Source organism: Microcaecilia unicolor, unplaced genomic scaffold, assembly GCF_901765095.1.
Source record: "Microcaecilia unicolor unplaced genomic scaffold, aMicUni1.1, whole genome shotgun sequence".
Lineage (NCBI taxonomy): Eukaryota > Metazoa > Chordata > Amphibia > Gymnophiona > Siphonopidae > Microcaecilia > Microcaecilia unicolor.
In genome coordinates, this window is record NW_021962914.1 from 54,733 (window position 1) to 76,927 (window position 22,195).

At 43.0% G+C, this 22,195-nt stretch overlaps 1 protein-coding gene across 1 annotated transcript in view; it reads right to left on the minus strand.

Annotated features, from left to right (window-relative positions):
* Nucleotides 1–5,558: 5,558 nt before the first annotated feature.
* LOC115458657 (protein dispatched homolog 2-like) overlaps nucleotides 5,559–22,195 on the minus strand; it is a 44,338-nt gene continuing 27,701 nt past the window's right edge. The window contains exons 2-8 of the mRNA XM_030188492.1: nucleotides 21,140–21,601; nucleotides 20,254–20,283; nucleotides 17,962–18,085; nucleotides 15,385–15,500; nucleotides 15,059–15,180; nucleotides 10,953–11,050; nucleotides 5,559–9,123 (exon numbers count right to left, since the gene is read on the minus strand). Coding sequence (XP_030044352.1) covers nucleotides 5,710–9,123; nucleotides 10,953–11,050; nucleotides 15,059–15,180; nucleotides 15,385–15,500; nucleotides 17,962–18,085; nucleotides 20,254–20,283; nucleotides 21,140–21,309 — 4,074 coding nt within the window. The 5' untranslated portion in view covers nucleotides 21,310–21,601 and the 3' untranslated portion in view covers nucleotides 5,559–5,709. The remainder of the gene's footprint in view (nucleotides 9,124–10,952; nucleotides 11,051–15,058; nucleotides 15,181–15,384; nucleotides 15,501–17,961; nucleotides 18,086–20,253; nucleotides 20,284–21,139; nucleotides 21,602–22,195) is intronic.

The window sequence follows — 22,195 nt, forward strand, 5'->3', positions numbered from 1 at the left end:
GGGCAAGTGGTTTATAAATCAAAATAAAAATAAATATTTTGTTTCATGCAGAACTCTTTTGTTTAAACATAAATGGGCTATAAGCCCCTAATGAGGTCCATTGGTTTTCTTATATTTTGTTCTTTTTGTTCTTGTGATGACATATACTGTGCCAAAACAGGGGAGCCATCCCACAATAAAAAAATATCATCAAAGTATCAAACCCATAGATGAACTCTGCTGTACAGATGTGCTGAATAAACAAATTTATGTTCAAAAGCAGTCATGAACAAGTTGGCTACCGAGGCAGCCATCATAGGCCCCATTGCGGCCCCAGATATTTGCTGATACAGGGTGGTCTCAAATCTGAAGAAATTCCCCTTCATGGCTAAATTGGCCAACTGCGAAATAAATTAAGTAGGAATCTTTTATCAAGAAAGGACTGGAGAACATTTAGAGCCTCATACTGGGAAATCATTGAGGGGCATAATCGAACAGTACCGGCAAAATAGCTGCGCCGTAAGTGGGCGGAGCCATCCGTATTTTTGAAAAAGATGGCTGGCCATCTTTTTCTTTGCTAATACGGTTGGGCCCGACCAAATGTCAGACTTCGCCGGGTTTGAGATGGCCGGCATCGGTTTTCAGCCATAATGGAAAATAATGCCGGTGATCTCAAACCCGGTGAAATCCAAGGCATTTGGTTGTGGGAGGAGCCAGCATTTGTAGTGCACTGGTCCCCCTGACGTGCCAGGACACCAACCGGGCACCCTAGGGGGCACTTCTAAAAATTAAAAAAAAAAAAAAGACAAATAACTCCCAGGTGCTTAGCTCCCTTACCTTGGGTGCTGAGCCCCCCACATCCCCCCAAAACCCACTCCCCACAACTCTACACCATTAACATAGACCTTATGGGTGAAGGGGGGCACCTACATGTGGGTACAGTGGGTTTTGGGGGTTTTTGGAGGGCTCCCATTTACCACCACAAGTGTAACAAGTACGGGGGGATGGGCCTGGGTCCACCTGTCTGAAGTGCACTGCACCCACTAAAAACTGCTCCAGGGACCTGCATACTGCTGTCATGGATCTGGGTATGACATTTCAGGCTGGCATAGAGGCTGGCGAAAAAATGTTTTTTAAATTTTTTGGGGGGTGGGAGGGGGTTGGTGACCACTGGGGGAGTAAGGGGAGGTCATCCCCACTTCTCTCTGGTGGTCATTTGGTGAGTTGGGGCTCCTTTTTGAAGCTTGGTCATAAAAAAAAAGGGACCAAGTATAGCCGGTGAAATGCTCTACAAGGCTGGCCGTTTTTTTTTTTGTTGTCATTATTGGGCGAAGCCGGCCATCTCATGAGCATGCTCCAGTCACGCCCCTGACCCGCCTTCACTACCCTACCGACACACCCCCTTGATGTTTTGCCGGCTCCACGACGGGAAGCAGTTGAACCCGGCCAAAATCGGCTTTCGAGTATACCGATTTGGCCAGGTTCAGGAGATCGCCGGCCATCTTCCGATTTGTGTTGGAAGATGGCCGGGGGATCTCTTTCAAAAATAAGCCTGATAGTGTACAATGAGGCAACATTTTGTGTCCCATTTTCTCAAATATCTTTTTTGGATATTTTAATTAAGACCCATGCAGGATTTAACACTACTGTATTTCATAAAAGCACGGACCGGAACACATTTTTGTATTACGGCAGTAGCCATCCGGCTGCTTTAAGGAAAAGTTTGCCCTTTTCGCAATTCTTGCGATATCGGAAGATTTGTTTGTCTGATGAAGATTTTAAGATTCAATCTCGTTCCTTATCTGCCATAGCGTGTGATGTCACCCCTACATAAGGCCAACCCCATTTGAAAGGAGTAATAGATGAAAAAGACAAATCTGAAAATTATTTGTAATTAAACTCAATTTGGTTTTAATTTCTACTAATAAATGCAAAGCTTCCAATATGAAGACAAGCTGTTTTAATTTATTCTTTATTTGGTGCTAGCCCTGAGCACCCAGAACACCTTTTTACCAGATTATGGTGTTACCTATTATTGTAATGGAGTCTCCTATTCTCCAATCATAGGAGTCAGCTCTGTGGTTACAGTAAACCCCCAGTATTGAGCAAGCTCCTTCAGGGAGGGGTAATTTGCATTGCATTTGGCATCCACAATCATTTTGAAATGTTGGCACTTATCTGAAGTCTGACCTTGTACTATCTAAAAAATGAAAAGCAAATAAAATGGCTTTAAAAGAAAACAAAGCTTCACCATGTGCAAGAAAACTGTCATACAGTTTTATTTTAACATTGAGATAAAATTCATGTTTAAGTACAGGAAAGGCAAAGAAATTGTTTTCTGAAATGGAAATACAAAGACAATAGAGAGAGCTTATTTTGCCTTAAAGATTTATAAAGCTTAGGTAAGGATGAGTATTAAATAGCTTGGTGGAAAATAATTATTACTGTATACAAATACAAGCTTCCTAATTTACAGGTGTTTTATATTACCAATTTAAAAGAAATCTATGTTGCAAACCCTCCCCTTGGTGCTACCTACTATTACCTCAGTATCCTCTAAGACATTAACACAAGTGTTTGATCCAGACTCTGTAAAGATAAGTTCTTATAGAGTGTCTTTGTTGGAAAATGGATATTTAGGTCCATGCATCCATAAGCTCTCTAGCATTTTATAAAAGGCTTGACCCCAAATTCTATACATGGTGCCTAAAGTTGTGCATGCTAATTTGGCCACCTGACCAAATTGCTTGCCCAATTTAATTGATTAGCAAGCCAATCAGAACCAATAATTGGTATTTAACCACCAATTAGCACTAATTGGGTTAAATTAGAATTTATGTGCACAACATTCTAGGCGCATTCAACAACGCTATGTGCGTAAATTGTAATGTGCAAAGCCGAAAAGGGGGTGTGGCTTTGGGAGTGGAATGGGTGAGTTGTGGGCATTTCATAAAACTATGCACACTAATATAGAATAAACCCGATGTGCGCCTAACTTAGTCGCAGCTATTTAGGCTTGAGTGCACTTACATTTTAGGTACAACCATGGTGTCTGACCTCGGTGGTGAGTAAGCTAATGGAAACGCTTCTGAAAAAGAGGACTGTGACATTTCTTGAACTACATGGAATGCGAGACCCGAGGCAGCATGGCTTCACTAGTGGCAGGTCGTGTCAGACAAAGCTGACTGTCTTCTTCGACTGGGTGACCAAACAGTTGGATGTGGGAGGGGCGCTTGATGTGGTATACTTGGATTTCAGCAAAGCCTTTGACACGGCTCCGCACAGGCAACTGATAAATAAATTGAGTGCCCTTGGTGTGGGACCTAGAGTAACTGATTGGGTAAAAAATTGGTTGAATGGTAGGAGACAGAGGGTGGTGGTAAATGGAGCTTGCTCTGAAGAAAAGGAGGTCATCAGTGGAGTACCACAGGGATCGATCCTAGGGCCGGCTCTTTTTAATGTCTTTGTGAGCGATATTGCGGAAGGGCTGTGTGGTAAGGTTTGTCCTTTTGCAGATGATACTAAACTCTGCAACACAGTGGACACCCTGGAGGGTGTGAATGACATAAGGAAGGACCTAGCAAAGCTAGAGGAATGGACCGATATTTGGCAACTAAGGTTTAATCCCAAAAAATGTAGGGTCATGCACTTGAGTCGCAAAAATCCAAGGGAACTGTACAGTATAGGGGGTGTAGTGCTTCAGTGTGCGAAGGAAGAGCAGGATCTGGGGTGATTGTGTCTGACGACCTTAAAGCTTTCAAGCAGGTAGAAAAAGCGACAGCCAAACCCAGAAGGATGCTTGGGTGCATAAAGAGAGGCATGACCAGCGGGAAAAAGGAGGTGATAGTGCCGTTGCATAAGTCTCTGGTGAGGCCTCATTTGGAGTACTGTGTGCAGTTCTGGAGACCACACCTACGGAAAGATATAAACAGGATGGAGTCGGTCCAGAGGGCAGCTACGAAATTAGTAAGCGATCTTGAATGCAAAAATTATAGAGACAGGCTTATGAACCTCAACATGCATATGCTGGAAGAGAGGAGGGAGAGAGAAGACATGATAGAAGCGTTTAAATATCGCAAAGGCATTTATGTACAGGAAGAGGGACTTTTTCAAATGAAGGAGAGCTCTGGAATGAGGGGGCATACGACAAAGTTAAGAGGGAATAGGCTTAGGAGTAACCTAAGAAAGTATTATTTCACAGAAAGAGTGGTGGAGGTGTGGAATGGCCTCCCGGTGGAGGTGGTGGAGTTGAGGACTGTCCCAGAATTTTAAAAGGCATGGGATAAGCATGTGGGATCACTTAAGAACAGGAAGAATTAGGGGTTACAGAGGATGGGCAGACTGGATGGGTCATATGGCCTTTATCTGCCGTCATGTTTCTTTGTTTCTATATTCTATAAACTATGCCTAACTTTAGATGTAGTTGGCAGAATCATGCTAACCGAGTGGTTTGTCGGTGCTGATTTTTCAGGCGCCATGTATAGAATCTGCCCATTGGTGAACATGGAGCCTCAAATAAAATATATATGGCACCACCCACAAAAGATGTGTATTTGATGGCACACACACCATTGGAAGCCAAACAAGGAGCCAAGCTCTCCAGCTCAAAGATTTTACATTTCAAGTTGGTTTTGAAGAACTGTAAATTACTATTACAACCCCCCTTCCCCCTCCTCAAAATCACTCGAAAAGTGCAAAGGAGCGGTTTCCAGTGATTATGTGTGACTTGGAGCAGGCATAAATGCGGGCGTGGAAATTTTCTGAGGTAGACTTGTATTGCCATTGTAAAATATGGAATACAGCTAAACTTTCGAAGACTGCTCAGACCACATTCAAAATATGTCCCCTTTAAAATTTTTGCATTCTTCGCTTTCAAGTATAAGTAGCACCTTTTTAAAAATTGCTATTTATACGTGCATACCCATTTACGCATTTAAATTAGCTCTTTACATGTGTAAATGACACTAACCCTTCTAAGATCCCCTCGTGTGTCTAATACAGCAACTGTTTTCCCATGTGGGGAGCAGAAGCCAGTGCAGAGAGCTGAACTGCTGAAGAAAAGAAAAGATTAAGCTGCAGAAGTAGAAATTGACTGAATTTGAAAGAATATTAACATCGTTCTTGACACTGTGTAGAATAGCAGGTTTAGCTGCCAGTCATTTCACCTTTTACATCCTGTTACAATTTTTTCTCTTTACAGTCAATATATTCTCTTTGCCCATGTCTCTCTGTGTGAACTTGTTTATAAAACAAAGTGAAGCGGACATGTAGTAGGACAATGTTTTGTATCAACCCAGCAGAGTCCAGTGGTTGTTATCAATCCCTGTTGTGATATAGCCAAGTTCCCCCCCCCCCCCCCCCATTTTATGTCTATAGGGATTTTGCTTGTTAAGTAAGGCCTTGTGTGTTATATTATTATTTACATTCAGTCCGCTTCAGTTAACAACCCTATGGCCCTGTTTACTAAGCCGCGCTGTAGGTGCACAAACGTTTTAGTGCAAGCTAACACTAGAGACAACCATAAAAATATAATGGGTGTCTCTATTGTTAACGCGCCTACAGTGCAGCTTAGTAAACAAGGCCCCTAGTCTCATTAGCTATGCCAAAACGCCGGTTGCTTCCTGATGTCAAGTGGATATGTTTTTAATGCAGAGAATGAAGTGTTTGATTTTTAAAATTCACGGGGAGATGTTTACCCTTATATCATGACGCATTACAGTTTCTCAAACTTCAAATGCTGGATTGTTGATCACTGGCTCTTCTGATCCAGACATCTGGCATATCTGATCTACTATTTGGCAAAACAATGGGCCCTTCATTCACTAGAACTGCACGGTTTTTCCATGCAGTACTGTTTTGCTGGGAAGTTGGTGGACAGATGTCAAACACAGTTTCTTTGAGACTCAGTCTCAGAGTGTCCCTTTTTTTATTGAGGTGGCCCCTCTCACTATGGCAGGAGGATGCAGCAATCTCACCCACATCTAAAGAAGAGCAAGTTGATCCAACAAATTTAGTGCTTGTGTCAATATCACTAAGACATGTCTCATTCGAGTCATTAAGAACATCAAAAGAACTACCAGAGGAATAAAAGCACCTGGAAAATTCATAGTTCTCAGGCTCAGGAAGTGGTTTCTTTCCTGAATTTAGGATTGATTGTAATCGAACATTATCTCTAGCACCATGAGAGCCACCTCTCTGAATTTCATCCTCCATGCTGGCAGAATGTAAATGAACCATCATTGACCCATTCCAGGGCTTTTGTGTATACTTTTGACATCTACAGTCCTGGCAGAGTCTCTCACCATTATCTTCTGTTTCTACTCCAGAGATGCTTTGTTTGTAAGGAGATGATGTCTGCAAGGCAGGACACTGATTGAAAGTGGCTTGATGGCCAACATTCTCCTGAAACGTTTGTGTATCTACATCAAGGACATGATCTATTTCCACTTTGGGACACATGTCCTGGAATTGTATGTCTTCAGAGAAGACAGAAGGACGGTTGGATTGCTTACTCATGCATGTACTGTTATCAAAGCTGTCACTAAGGTTCCTAGCCAAAGGCTGAAGCTCATACTGTTCATGATCTCTATTGGATTCTTGAGCTTTCAGTAATCTGTTCTGTTTCTCATGTTCCCTACAGGCGAAGGCTCCATTTTGCATGGTATCATCAGGATAGTCCTTTAAAATGCTAGAGCAAGGCCAAAGAATCTGACCGCAGTTCCTCTTCGGTCCAAAAAAACAGCACAATGTCTGAAAAAAGAAGCTTGCGAATGCACAGCTGATGCACTTAATCATCATAATGAAGATCCCCAGTTTTCTGTATGCCACTACTGTTGCTGGCAACATGATAACCCCCGCTGAGAATAATGCAGAAGCCCCCATGGCAGTTGCACAACTCATCTGCTTCAGAGAGAAGGCTACACGACTTAGACGATCAGAATGGGGGCACAGATGATAGGAAATGCAGTAGTTTACAGTAAAATCGACAGAGAGACCCACTGCTGCTGAAATGAAAAGGCATTCTACTGCATTCAGCTGCCACTCTAAAAGGACCAAAAGTCCCATTGTTACTAGAACAGTTCCACCAATCGCGGTTACCGAGAAGATACTGAGAAGCACATTCCAGGTGGTGAGCAGTAACATCACAAAAGAGATTGCTATAGATAAGCCAATTACCATCATGGTTTCAGTGCTCAGGCTATGTTGGATACTGTACAGGTCCAATTTACTTGTGAACCACCCATTCTTGAGTCCCGTAGGAGCAGTCTTTATTTCATTCACTAGCCAATGACTTATTTTGTTGTAGAATACTTTGGCTTTGCTGTAGTTGAAACTGTAATGATAAACAGATTGAAATTCCAGCACCAAAGCCACTAGATTCCCCTTCACATCAAATCTGGGACCCAGATCAATGGCATTGGTCCTGTCACTGCTTTGTTCTATGATCATCATTTTCATACAGTGCAGGATGACATCACTCTGGTATGGGAAGGAAAAATGATTACAGCAGAAATTGAGATTCTGATCTGTTTGAGAGCACTGGCGACTGCCCATCCACTTAAGAAACTCCTCCATGAAGCAAACAGTGTCTTTTTTCTCCATGTCACGATAATAAAAGGTTTGGTTTTTCACTTTGTGGCAAAAATCCAGCAGCCACTTTTGAGTATCAGGAGTCTGTATGGTAAATGTGGCATCTGTCACAAGTGTCCCATTACTCCTGGGGTTAAAATGGTCTCCATTGTCTATTGGCATAATGCCCCAGACCAGTATGATTGGCATGCGCTGTTCTTCTCCATGCTCCACTCTTTCAAACATGAACTGGTGACAGTATTCAGCATCATATCGTTCAAAGGGGTGGCTTAAACGAAATACTTGGATGGATGGCATCTCTGAAGTTGGCAGTTTCAGTTTAGGATTAAAGCAGGCAATGTAAGCGCCCCCTATTGCTAAGGCTGCAAACCAGCAGATCCAAATATATCGAAATTTAATGACCCCACATGGAAGGAGCTTTTCAAATAAAAGTTTTGAGGTTTCAGACAAGGTGGTTCGAAGGTCTCTAAGTCTGTGATAGAAAGACAAAATGAATCTCTTGTGTCCACTACTATTCCAATAGCCTTCTGGTTTATACATGCAGTTAGTTGCTATGTAATGTTCAAAAAGCACCACAGAGGCCGGAAGCCAAGTCATCATGAATACCAAGTTAACTAACACAGAGGTGCCCATGTAGATGGCAAAGAGGCGAACAGCAGTGATGTTACTCATGTAGCTGGCAAAGAATGCTGCTCCAGCTGTAAAGGAAGACACCAGCATTAGATATGCAAAATGGTGCATGGTTTGACTTACCCACTGCAGCAGACCTGCCGTTGGGTTCTGAACCTTGCTACAACTCCACAGGTCAAAAAAGACAAAGGCGTGATTGGCACTGATACTGGTAAGAATAACTATTGCTGTCAGGTTTACAAAAGGAAAAAATGTAAATCTAAAGGCCACCGTATACAAGAAGAAAGAAATCATCAATGAGCTAATGATAGCTATCATTACCATAAAAGTGATAAAAACAGAACGTACATAAAAAGACATGCATAACAAAATTGCTAATATTGCGAGCACAGGATACACAGTATCCAAGATAAGATAGTGCTTGAACAGTTTCGGTTTAAGACCGAGGTCCATCCCAGTAATTGATGTGTAATTGTCAAAGAGGTTCCAGGATTCCAAGTTGTCCTGGTAGATGTTCATCATGGAGGCACCTTTTTTTGTAGGCAAAAACAGAAGGCTGTATTTTAGTGATGGCACCTGATAGTCTTTAGTTTGTGGGCTCAGAAAGTCTTTGTCAACCAGGTAATGAAGAAGTTGATAAATAGCACTGAAGCGAGTGCACTTTTCAGGGACTTTGGCACATTGAGAATGCTTCTCTTGCCCAGTTCTTGGACCTATGCAGGAAGGAATAAGCATGCCGCTGTGATAGTCTGGGGCACAGGAGCGAAGGAGTGCCAGAGTATGGGAAATATCCAGCTGAGTAATCTCCAGACATGAAGTCCTGTTGTAAAGGGCAGCAATGTAGTTTCCCAGAGACCAACTTGGGCAGCATTCATTGGCATCAGTACGTTCACAGAGATCTGCAAACGTGGGATGGGAACGGATCTGGAAAACAGGAATGATGCAACACAAGATTAAAGTTGCCTATATGTCTTTAACATTTTTCTATAACTTGGCTTCTTTTGTGTAAAAAAAACCCCAAAACAAAACAGAAACACTTGTGGGGAGGGGCAGGTCATGAACTAGGGTCAAATGTATAGCTGTGGGAGGGGGCGCAAGGGGAGTGGCCATTCCCCCAAACAGATTTTGAATGAAATGTCTGCTCTCCCTGACATCAAAACCTGGCTTTGCTGAGTTTTGATGGCTTTTTACCATTTGTACCTTTATGAGAGACTAACGGGTTCATTTTCGAAAGAGAAGGATGTCCAAATCGGTATAATCGAAGCTCGATTTAGGATGTCTCCAATTGCACTCCGTCGCAAGGACAGCCAAAGTTCAAGGGGGCATGTTGGAGGTGTAGCGAAGGCGGGACTTGGGCATGCCTAACACTTGGACGTCCTTGACCCATAATCGAAAAAACCAAGGACATCCCTGACGAGCACTTGGACGTTTTCACCCGGAACTGTTTTTCTTACAACTAAGGCACAAAACGTTGCCCGAAATGACCAGATGACCACCGGAGGGAATCGGGGATGATCGCCCCTTACTCCCCCAGTGGTCACCAACCCCCTCCCACCCTAAAAAAAATGTTTTTTAAATATTTTTTCCAGCCTCTATGCCAGCCTCAAATATCATACCCAGCTGCATGACAGCACTATGCAGGTCCCTGGAGCAGTTTTAGTAGGTGCAGTGCAGTTCAGGCAGGGAGACCTAGGCCCATCCCCCCCCCCTGTTACAATTGTAGTAGTAAATGTGAGCCCTTCAAAACCCACCAGAAACCCACTGTACCCACATGTAGGTGCCCCCCTTCACCCATAAGGGCTATGGTAGCGGTGTACAGTTGTGGAGAGTGGGTTTTGGGGGGATTTGGGGGGCTCAGCACAAAAGGTAAGGGAGCTATGCACCTGGGAGCAATTTCTGAAGTCCACTGCAGTGCCCCCTAGGGTGCCCGGTTGATGTCTTGGCATGTCAGGGGGACCAGTGCACTACAAATGCTGGCTCCTCCCACGACCAAATGGCTTGGATTTGGTCGTTTCTGAGCTGGGCATCCTCGGTTTCCATTATAGCCAAAAATCGGGGGCGACCATCTCTAAGGTTGACCTAAATTTCATCATCTGGTCATTTAGGGCACATTTTTGTGACTTGGTCATAAGAAAAAAAGGACCAGGTAAAGTCATCCAAGTGTTCGTCAGGGACGCCCTTCTTTTTTACATTATGGGTCCAGGACGCCCATGTGTTAAACATGCCCAAGGCTCGCCTTCGCTACGCCTCCGACACGCCCCTGTGAACTTTGGTCATCCCCGCGACGGAAAGCAGTTGAGGACGCCCAAAGTCGGCATTCGATTATGCCGATTTGGGCGACCCTGTGAGAAGGACGCCCATCTTGCGATTTGTGTTGAAAGATGGGTGCCCTTCTCTTTCGAAAATAAGCCTGATAGTAATTCAAATTTCTGTAATACTGGGATAAAATAATTTTTATTGTAACCATTTATTTACTCTAATAAATTTTAGCATTATTATAAAGGAGAAAAACTGAACTCTAAAGTGTTTTTTCTTTGCCAGAAGGGCTTGCTTTTTTTCAATCTCTTCTGTTCAGCTCCCCCCTTAGAGGTACATCTGCTTAGAATCACAAGTTTAAAAAAAGCAGAATAGAAATCACAGAATAGAATATCCACGGGCAGTGAAAATAGCCAGATAGTTTGCAAAGGAATTCAGATATTTGCCTTTAAATATTTGGGCTCTAGATCTCTCTAATTTTCAAAGTGAATACTGACCTTGACTTGTTCTATTTGACACATTGACTGGATTGCTTGCAGGTTCCATAGACTTCCAGCTGTCTTGGAAATGAATATGAGCTGTGAATAGCTCTTTCCTGGAGCACAATATAATTTATAAAACAGTGAGAGTAAGGAAAGACCATGGAAAACTATTGTGCATATATTCTCTAGCTTTTGAGACTGCAAAATAACTTACAGTTTGAACAGGGAATATAAGAATGCAAAATGAAGCAAGGCAGGGCCGTTGGTACAAACAGAGAAGAGAAGGGATTTTGAATTTAACTCATGCCTTTTTCAATTGTGGCTTGGGGCCCTTTTACAATGGTGTGCTGAAAAATGGCCTGCGGTAGTGTAGACACGTGTTCTGGGCATGCGCAGAATCATTTTTCAGCGCACCTGTAAAAAATGCCTTTTTAAAATTTTTGCCGAAAATGGACGTACGGCAAAATGAAAATTGCCGCGCATCCATTTTGGTTCTGAGACCTTACCACCAGCCATTGACCTAGCGGTAAAGTCTCATGCGGTAACCGGGTGGTAATGTTCTACGCGTGTAAAATGACGATTACCGCCCATGTGCCAGAAAATAAAAATATTATCCAGTGCGCATAGCGGATGCGTGTCAAAAATGAAATTACCACTGGACCACGCTATAGCAGGGTGGTAACTCAAAATTGATGTGCGTTGGGCGCGTGTAGGCGCCTACGCAGCTTAGCAAAATGGCCCCTAAGCAGAGGGATTAAAAGTGGGCTTCCCTGGTTCTCAGAATACTACTCTAACCGTTAGGCTATTCATCATCATCATTCTTTTTTATACCACTATAGTAAAAGAATCCATTCAAAACACAGGACGTAATTGCTCTGTGCTTTCAACTCCTGCACAGTGCTGATGGCCAGAGCCGGCAAAGGACATACAGAGCAGCTAGAGCAAAAAAATGAGCTTCCACCACTATACAGTAGATTTAGAGGTTGTGGGCAGGTAGGAGAAGGGAGTAGATGGCATAAAGATTTGGGTGGGACCAGCACCCATCTGGTTCTCCCCTTCCATTCTGATGTCCATGCCAACGCTGACCAGCTGCCAGACAAAGCCTCCCTTACCTGCTTCTTGTACAAGCAAAAGAAGTCCCTGCTACACACATGTGCAACCCCAGCTTTCCTATTGCCAGTTTTAAGGGTCTTCCAGCAACCCATATGGTCATTTAAAATCTGACAGGTTGACGATCCTATGTCCTGGAGGTTTGGGCAGGTAGGATTGGGACCACTGGGGGAGGGGAGCTAGAAAAGAAGTAAATGGGGGCCCATGGTAAGGATCTATGGAAGGAACCCACAGTAAAATGAAATGATAAGTAGTAGTAGTAAAATCCATCTTTTGAAAGCTGGTCAGTGATATGTAGTAGTACCATATAGTTCACACTTGATTTAAAAGAATTATTCTTTCCAAACCAATACAATGTTTGGATCCTGCACCATTCAGGTTATCCCCTCTCCTTGCTCCTCTAAGCAAAAGACACACACAGATGGGTGGGAAAGAATTCCATGTGCTATGCTCAGCATGCTTTCCCCACTTTTTAGAAAAAAATATATGTGCTTTTTAACATATCAATGATCTTGAAATGGGAATAACTAATGAGGTGATCAAATTTATAGATGACACAAAATTATTCAGCATTTTAAAATCATATGTGGACTGTGTGAAATTGCAGGAGGACCTTGGGAGGCTGGAAGGCTAGGCATCCAAATGGCAGATGAAATTTATTGTGAACAAGTGCAAAGTGATGCACATTGGCAAGAATAACCAAAACAATAGCTACATGCTGGTAGATTCCATAGTAGAAAAAGGATTTAGATGTCATCATGGACAATACATTGAAATCTTCTGTAAAGGGTATGGCAGCAGTTAAAAACAGCAAACAGAATGTTAGGAATTATTAGGATAGGAATAGAGAGAATAAAACAATGAATATCATAATGCCTCTATATGGCTCCATGGTGAGACCACACCTTGAGTTTTGTGTGCAATTCTGGTCACCATATCTCAAAAAAGTACATAAGTATTGCCATAATGGGACAGACCGAAGGTCCATCAAGCCCAGCATCTTGCTTCCAACAGTGGCCAATCCAGTACCTGGCAAGATCCCAAAACAGTGCAATACATTTTATGCTGCTTATTCTAGCAATAAGAACTGGGTTTTCCCCAAGTCCATTTTAATAATGGTCTATGGACTTTTCCTTTAGGAAGCCATCCAAACCTTTTTAAACCCCGCTAAGCTAACTGCTTTTACTACATTCTCTGGCAATGAATTCCAGAGTTTAATTGCACATTGAGTGAAGAAATATTTTCTCTGATTCATTTTAAATTTACTACTTTCTAGCTTCATTGCATGCCCACTAGTCATAGTGTTTTTGGAAAGAGTAACCAAGCAATTCACATCTACCTGTTCCATTCCATTCATTCTTTTATAGACCTCTATCATATCTCCCCTCAGCCGTCTTTTCTCCAAGCTGAAGAGTCCTAGCTGCTTTAGCCTCTCCTCATTGGGAAGTCTATCTTTCTGAGATGTAGTATTTATTTTATTTATTTGTTACATTTGTATCCCACCTTTTCCCACTTATTAGTATGCTCAAAGTGGCTTACATAGTTCCGGAGAGGTGGTTACAGACTCCGGTGTGAACAAATACAGTATAGGGGTACTATTAGTGTGATAAATACAGTAAAGAAGTATCCGTAAATAGGTTGGGGTGATTCAGACAAAATGTTAGGGTGTGATCATGCGTCGGGGTTGAAAACTGTCCGATTCCTGATTAAAATGCCATATTTCATTATTCGGTATTTATGTCAGATACTGTGGGGTATGCCTTCTTGAACAGGTGAGTTTTTAGGGTTTTTTTTAATTCTAGATAATTATTCGTAGAATTCAGGCATTTTGGTAGAGAACTCCAGAGCTGTGTGCATATGTAAGAGAAACTTGACGCGTATGTTGATTTATACTTCAGGCTTTTACAACTTGGGAAGTGAAGAGTTAAGTACATTCTGGCTGATTCAATTGGGTTTCTAATTGGTAAGTCGATTAGTTCAGACATATAGCTGGAACTGGAAAAGGTACAAAGAAGGGTGACCAAAATAATTAAGGGACTGGAACAACTCTCATATGAAGAACATCTAAAGAGGTTCGGGCTCTTCAGCTTTGAGAAGAGACAGCTGAAGAGGGATATGATAATGGTCTATAAAATCCTGAATGGAGAAACCAGATAAACGTGAATCGATTGTTTACTGTTTCTAAAGTACAAAGATTAGGGGATGCTCCATGAAGTTACATAGTAGCACATTTAAAACAAATAGGAGAAAATATTTTCTCACTCAACCTATCTAGAACTCATTGCTGGAGCAAGTGGTAAAAGCGGTTAATGAAGCTGAGTTCAAAAAAGGTTTGGATAAATTCCTGGAGGAAAAGACAATAAACCACTATTAAGGTAGACTTGGGGGAAAGCCACTATTTATCCTTGAGGTTAAAGTAGCATGGCATATTGCTACTTTTGGGGCGCTGCCAGGTCCTTGTGACACGGACTGACTACTGGATACTGGACTAGATGGACCCTTGGTCTGACCCAGTAAGGCAACTCTTATGTTCTTACTGTCTTTGCAAAACTGAAAAAGACATGCATTCTTTTCCAGCCATTCCAAAACACACCCACAACATGCCTGCCTAGAAACTGAAAGCTGTGGGTGTACACATATAAATAGCATCTTTCTGAAATAGCTCATTACACGTGTAAAAGCTGTTCAAGCCTTCTAAAATGACTTGGCAGACTTTTAAATTGAGGCACACAGTGATCTTTTCATTTGTTTATACATATTTAACTTGTCTTTCTGACCCAAAACTGCACAAAAAGTAAATCAGAAATGCCGATGATCTCCTTATTTATTGCCTATGTGAATAGAAGGGGGTGAGATATGTCCCCTCCCTTCCCACAGGTTACTCTTTTCACCTCTAATTCCAGAAATTAGTGTTTGCTTTTATTATCTCGTTTCTGCTGATAGAATGATCTCTCGGATTTTCCCTTGCCATCTGCTCCTTCTTCTGTGGATCAGTACTGGATGCCATTTACCTGGTGGTCCACAAAAGGAGCCATCTTTCCCATGGTCCTGCTCCACCATTCTGCGGGAACGTGGTTTCAGTTTACTGTGTATTACTTTATCTGTTCTGCTGTTACGGTCAATATCATTGTAGCTGAAATGAAATCAGAACGGATATGAATTGAAAAAAATCTGGGCTGGAAACGTTGATGCAGGTCTATAGAGGAAATAAGACTTACAATAAGTTCTTATTGTATCCACTGTAAAAGAGTTCCAAGAGTTTACAATTCCAACTCTCCCACAAAATCTCAGCAGTGACCTCTAAACTGCAAATCGCAGAAAAAAAGGATCACCGTACCTACTCTTTTCAGTGTAGGGATAAAGGGACAGAGTCTTCTTATAACCAGTGTGACTCTGTATGTTCTTCCAGACGACCAGCTTTCTTCCAAGGTCAGTGTCCCGAGGCTCAAAGCCCTGCAGTCAATAAAAATGCTATAATTAATTGGACATAGGGGCCCGGGCAGTAATTTCATGCTATGTACGCCGGAAAATATATTTTATTTTCCAGTGCGTGGCGCTAACCGGGCGGTAATCGGCATTGTACGCGCACTGATGATTACTGCCCAGTTAACGCATGAGACCTTACCGCTAAGTCAATGGGTGGCGGTAAGGTGTCAGGCCCAAAATGGACATGCACCAATTTTTATTTTGCCGCACATCCATTTTCGGCCAAAAAAAGGCCTTTTTTTCAGGTGTGCTGAAAAATGGACCTGTGCACGTCCAATACACGTGTTTACACCAGCGCAGGCCACTTTTTGGTGCACCTTTGTAAAAGGGCCCTATAATAAATTAGCGAAAAACAAACTCCTATATGAGGTTTTAAAACTCCCAAACAAGGAACCAATGTCATCTTTAGAGGAGTTGATAAGTTACTCACTTGTCCCTTCTTGGTATTACATGTTTCTGAAACCTCCATATCTGGATTCAGTGACTGTAGCCAGTGTGGAAGGAGTATTTTTTTTTTACCAGAGACGTCCCCCCAGTACTACAAGTCAGTGATTTTTCTTGGGCTCAATATTTAAAATTACTTATCCAGATAACATAGTAGATGACGGCAGAAAAAGACCTGCACGGTCCATCCAGTCTGCCCAACAAGACAAACTCACACGTGCCACTTCCCGTGCATACCTTACCTTGATCTGCATCTGTCCCTTGCAGGGCACAGACCGTGCAAGTCTGCCCAGCACTATCCCCGCCTCCCAACCACCAGCCCCGCCTCCCAGTACCTGCTATCCAAATCAGTGGTGTAGCTAAGGACTCAATGGTCCCTGGGCGGAAAAATTGAGATGGGACCCCTATAACATTAACGCTCCCAAGGTAGTATATATTGAGGGGGTAGAGGGAGGGAGGATGCACATTTCCCAAAGCTGACATATTACAATTAATTCAGAAAAATACTTTTTTTCTTCCTTTGTTGTCTGATCTTTGATATTACAATGAATAAATTCAGAAAAAAATAATACTTTTTTTCTTCCTTTGTAGTCTTATTATTTATTTGGTCCTAGTGTCTCTCTTCTACTTTTTTCAGTTTTTTTTCTTAATTTTATCCAGGGACTCCTGTCTTACACTTCGTCTCTATGTCCAGTATCTGTCCTGTCCAGAATTTCCCCTCTACGTCCCTGTCCTCGTCCCCTCCCCATGTTAAGTATCTCTTCTCTGTGTTCCTATCTTACTTTGTCCAGCATTCACCTCTGTGTCTCTATTTCTTCCCTTGTGTCCAGTATTGCCCCTCTGTGTCCTTGTCTCTGTCCCTTTGTTCCCTTCACAGACAGTATCTTTTCTGTGTCCTTGTCCCTCCCCCCACCCTCCTTGGTCTGGCATCTCTTTCTTTCTTCCTCCCTCTGTTGGTCCATCATCTCTCTCCCCCTCTGTCCCCACACTGGGATTTCTCCATCTCCCTATGCCCTAGTCCAGCATATTTCCCTTCCTGCCCCCTTCCCCAACACAGTTGCGAGACTCCACACACACACCCCCGTCGGGAGTTCAGGCCTCCACACACAGCAGCAGCTTGTGACAGAGAGAGTGCTGAAAGCTACCTCTCTGGCCGGCAGAGCCGCCTTTCCTCTGCTACATCCCGCCTCTCTGATGCAACTTCCTGTGGATGGGACATGGCAGAGGAAAAGCTCTGCTGACCAGAGAGGCAGCTTTCAGCACTCTACTGTAAGCCATTGCTGTGTGTGGAGGACCGACCTGCCGGCCGGGGTTGAGGGTGTTTTGGTTGAAAGCTGGTGTACTGCTGGACCAGTCTGGGTATGAGAAGAGAGAGGATCGAGAGGTAGGGAAGGTGCAAATTTGGGCGGCCCCTACCATTGGGCGCCCTGGGCATTTTGCCAGTCTTGCTCAATTGTAGCTACATCCCTGATCAAGATAACTGCTGTTGGTCTATCAGTGATTTTATGTGACACTTTCCAGATAGTGCCGCTAATAATCATTATTGGCTGCCCCAGAACTATCAATTTAGTGCAGGGATGGAGTGTGTGCAATCCCAGGAATTATCCAAATAGCAGTGATATTCAGTCCTCTGTCTGGAGAAGTTATCCAGATAATGGAGTGAATATCGCTGCTTTCTGGATAATGCTAGTGATTGCTGCTAGATGTTCACCACTACTTACTAACTGGATAATGGTGCTGAATATCTGAATCTTTTTTATCGATGACCACAGCAAAGGAATAATGACCTGTGCATTTTGATATTGCTATGTATTCAGTAAAATATCTCTCCTGGAAATTTGGGGAAGCAGTGGGGCAAATGGAATGTTAAAATGTGTCTTTTATTTCATAATTGACTAGAGAGAAAAAATTGGCATTATTTAGTGTAGAACCTTTCCCTGCCTTCAGTAGTCGCACATCTCCACATCCCAGTTAACAGACTCACCAACAGGGGCTCAGAAAAATCTGGCAGGGGCCCAACCAGCAAGCCAGAGAGGGTACATACTAGGACCATCAGAGAGCACAGCACCAGGACAGCCACAGGCCAATCAGCAATCACCTGGGAATAACTGTATTCAGATTAAAGAAAAAGTCTCCTGTTAATTTGCTTACATTTAGAAGCCCTGCTCTATTCTGTATTTTAGATCAGCAAGACCATTTTCAAACTCTTAGGGGGGTAATATTCGGTCTGCAGCAGTAAGTGGGTTGTAAGCCGCTCAGAGCTGTGGGCTGAAGTAACTTCAGATATTCAATGCTGGGGCATGCATGGCTCCTGCCATTGAAATATCTGGGTATGGATGCTGACCTGGAAGTTAACTGGACACTGGCCAGTATTTAGACTGGTGCCTGGTTAACTTGGCTGTCCTAACTTAGCTAGTGAGTGGACCGAATATCACCTCTAACTAGCTATTTGTGGCTCTGCCCAAACTCCGCCCCTGGACAGCCCCTAACCTTGTCGGTTAGGGCAATGGTTCCCAAACCTAGTCCTGGAGGCACCCCAGCCAGTCAGGTTTTCAGGATAACCACAATGAATATTCATGAGAGAGATCTGCATGCAGTGAGTGCATGCAAATCTCTCTCATGAATATTCTTGGTGCATACCCTGAAAGTCTGACTGGCTGGGGTGACTCCAGGACCAGGTTTAGAAATCACTCAATTAGGGAATGAATGATCAGTTAGTGGAAATATTCACAGCACTACCCAGATAAGTGCTGCTAAGTATTGTCACCCAGCTGGCTCAGCAGGGTTTAACCAGGCAGGAGCCCCAACTACACTCTTAGACCACCAGGGATTGTAAGACAGGCTCAGGGGGCCTATGGGTGATGGGGGGGGGGGGGACACTCATAGGGGGATTGAGAAAAGGGGCAACTCCTGTTTGGGAGAGAAGGAGGAGGGAAGCAAATGGAACAAAGCATAAAGTTTCTGCTTCCACCAAAATACATAGTAATATTCAGCCAAAACCAAAAACATGGCCAAAATTTGAAATAACCTTTCGGCCGAAACCAGGCATAAAAAGGATTTTGGGCTGGTTTTGGTGCCATAACTGAAACCAAAACAAAAATTTGGTCAGTCTCTATCCTGTACCGCTCCCCCACTAATAATTCATCAACTATACTAGAATGGTGGTGGTCATTACCATGCTGGGTTCAGTCCTTCCACACTGTACAACAGGGGGGGCAGACGTCCATGGAAGGGATATGTTTTAAATAGGTGAACAGTGGGTTTTAGTCTGGTCAGGTTTCAGAAGCCCCCATTCCATTATCATAGCAGCAACTCCGAGAATTTATCAACCACCATGAACATCACATTTGGCAGCTGTCTGCTAGATGTGTTCTCTTTCTAACAGTAAGCCTACATGAATTTCGCTCTAGTACTTCTGAAGTTGAAGTTGCAAGCCCACAGTTATGGAACATGCTGCCTATTGAATTGAATAAGGTACAACAACTGGCCTCATTCTGGAAACAATTAAGGACATATTTATTTATAGTAACATAGTAGATGACAGCAGAAAAAGACCTGCATGGTCCATCCAGTCTGCCCAACAAGATAAACTCATATGTGCTACTTTTTGTGTATACCTTACCTTGATTTGTATCTGCCATTTTCAGGGCACAGACCATAGAAGTCTGCCCAGCACTAGCCCCGCCTCCCAACCACCAGCCCTGCCTCCCACCACCGGCTTTCCCTTGAGCTATGTACTGTTTAAGGGCTTCTTTCACAAAGCCGCGCTAGTGATTCCTATGCAGCAAATGAGAGGAAGCCCATTCAGTTCCTATGGGCTTCCTCTCATTTGACATGTGGGAATTGCTAGCACGGCTTTGTACTTGGTACTTGGTATCTGGTTGATTACATTGAGTTATACATTGATCCATTGTTAGTTATTGTGTTGTTTTGTTATATGTTTTTAGTTTTAATATATGAAATATGTATGTTCTTACTTGTAATCTGCCAAGAATCGCAGACTGAGTGGAATATAAATGTTTAAATAAAAATTCAGAGGTTAGAAAGCCAATGAGACTCTTTTCTAGAGAGCCATTTAAATTGTTACATGAACAGAGGACAACCGCAGCCAGAAAATGTGCATTTTTAAGTACACTTTTGTTAATGTTGCAGCCATGTGTATTGAATGTTTAGCTAAGAATACCCTGTGCAATAAAATGTGACTCAAGGCAACAGTGTACCAGTGTGAGATAATTACATATTACAAGGCATGGACAGGCAGGAAAATTAAACATACCTTCTTGGCATCTTGAAAGCTTTGTCATGCCTACAAGGATGCAAAGAGAGTCATATAATTATTCTTTCAATTTGCTGAGTTTGTCATCACCCATATGAGAGGCAAGCTGCAAATCCTATCCCAGTTATCACTATCCTATAGTTGCAAGAGAAGAGAAACCCACTTTCATCAGGAACTGCTTTTTCTTAGTATTCAACCTAGCAAATAATATTTACTCAAGTACCTAGATACTCAAATTATAGATAAGAGCACACTCTTGGGTCCATATTCAAATGCTGCAATCATTAGTGTTTTTTTAACACCAGCCACAGGGTTAAATAATTTCTGGCTGATATTCAGCAATATTTAACTGGCCAGGAACAGCTCCTGGCCGATTAAATAGCACTTAACTGGCCATCCATGAATATTCAACAGGAGATAGTCGGTTATCTCCCGCTGAATATTCATGGTCAGCGCATAGTGGCTAACCAGTTATATCGCAACATATAACCAGCTACCCATGAATATTCAGCACTTCACCGGCCAAGTTGTGGCTAAATTGGGCTGCCAAAATAGCAGGCCTATATCTTTGGCCACTATCAACTTAGCCGGCTAAGTTGATAGTGGCCAAAAGTAAACTGGATATTCAGTGCCGGTCACTGGAAATGGCCCAGTATTGAACATGTTGGCTCATTCTAACTGTGGGAATTAGCCGGGCTGTCTCTCCTGGTCTGAATATGCACCCAGAGGGGAGAGGGGGTGCGCAGTGGCAAACTGCCCCGGGTAGCAGCCGACCAAGGAACGCCACTGGTTTTGTAACATACATGAAGTTAAAGGATGATAATACTTCTGCCCTGCTGTGTCCCACAGCTACTGTACAGATAATAAAGGAGGCCTTGAAGTTTACCTGACAGTCACAATATGATGTTGCAGCGGTCGGAGGTGCTGTTCATCATGGGACCACTGCTTCCACTGGCACTCGGTTTTCTGATGTTGAGAAACATTGTCTGAAGGATTCACACTGGAGTGGTGTGAGCATAGCGTACTCCTTTCTTCATGGCCTGGCAGGTGGGGCATGCTGTAGGTGGCTCTGGCCTCTTGCCGATGGCAGTTGCAGTACTGATGTTGCTGATGTGAATCCCGTGAGCTGGAGGGTACCTGCCCATTGCATTGATTATATGTGGGTCCATATGAGCAGCTGGAGGAGGGCAAATGATCTCTCGCAAAGTTGGGGCAGGGACTGGGTAGGCACTGATGAACTTGACAAACAGAATCTCTGTCTAGGGAAACTCCAGTGCTGCGTGGTTCAGGTCTCTCAATCCCAGGGACATAACCAAATGCATGGCAGGATTCGGACACAGCTTTTGCTCTATAAGAAGAAAATGAAATGAATGTAAAATTTGCCGGAAGGTTCTGTGCTTGTGTTCATATGTTCTGAGAGATTCAAGAACCTCTGTCATCCTTCAGCAGTAGGTTTATTGTTTATTCCACAATTACTGTACTGCCATGTCTGAGAAACAGGTCTAGGCGGTTTACATACTAAACATAAAAAGCCAAGCAAAGGAACTACAGATCTGATACCACAGCAACATTCATCCCAAAGGACCAAATCAAGGATCATATAAGGGAGAGGAAAGACAGCATGTATGTCATGTGGAGCACAATATTCAATGTCACATATGTGGGTAAAGAGTGATTTATGCATATATATTGACTGCTTGAAAATTGCTTTTACCTGCTTTTGGTCGAGGCATTCCCAGGACCATGCTTGATTGGATAATGAAGTGTGTAGACTGTATTTTCAGGTCTATGTGCATTATTGTATATGGAAAATCCACCCACACAGAAAGCAGGTGGAAAATTCCTTGGGTACTTCATGCCCTGTCAAGTTTCATAGTGAAAGTAGGCAAGAGCTTTCTCTTTGAAACTTGGTGTGAAGCCTGCAGGTAAAAATGACTTGCAC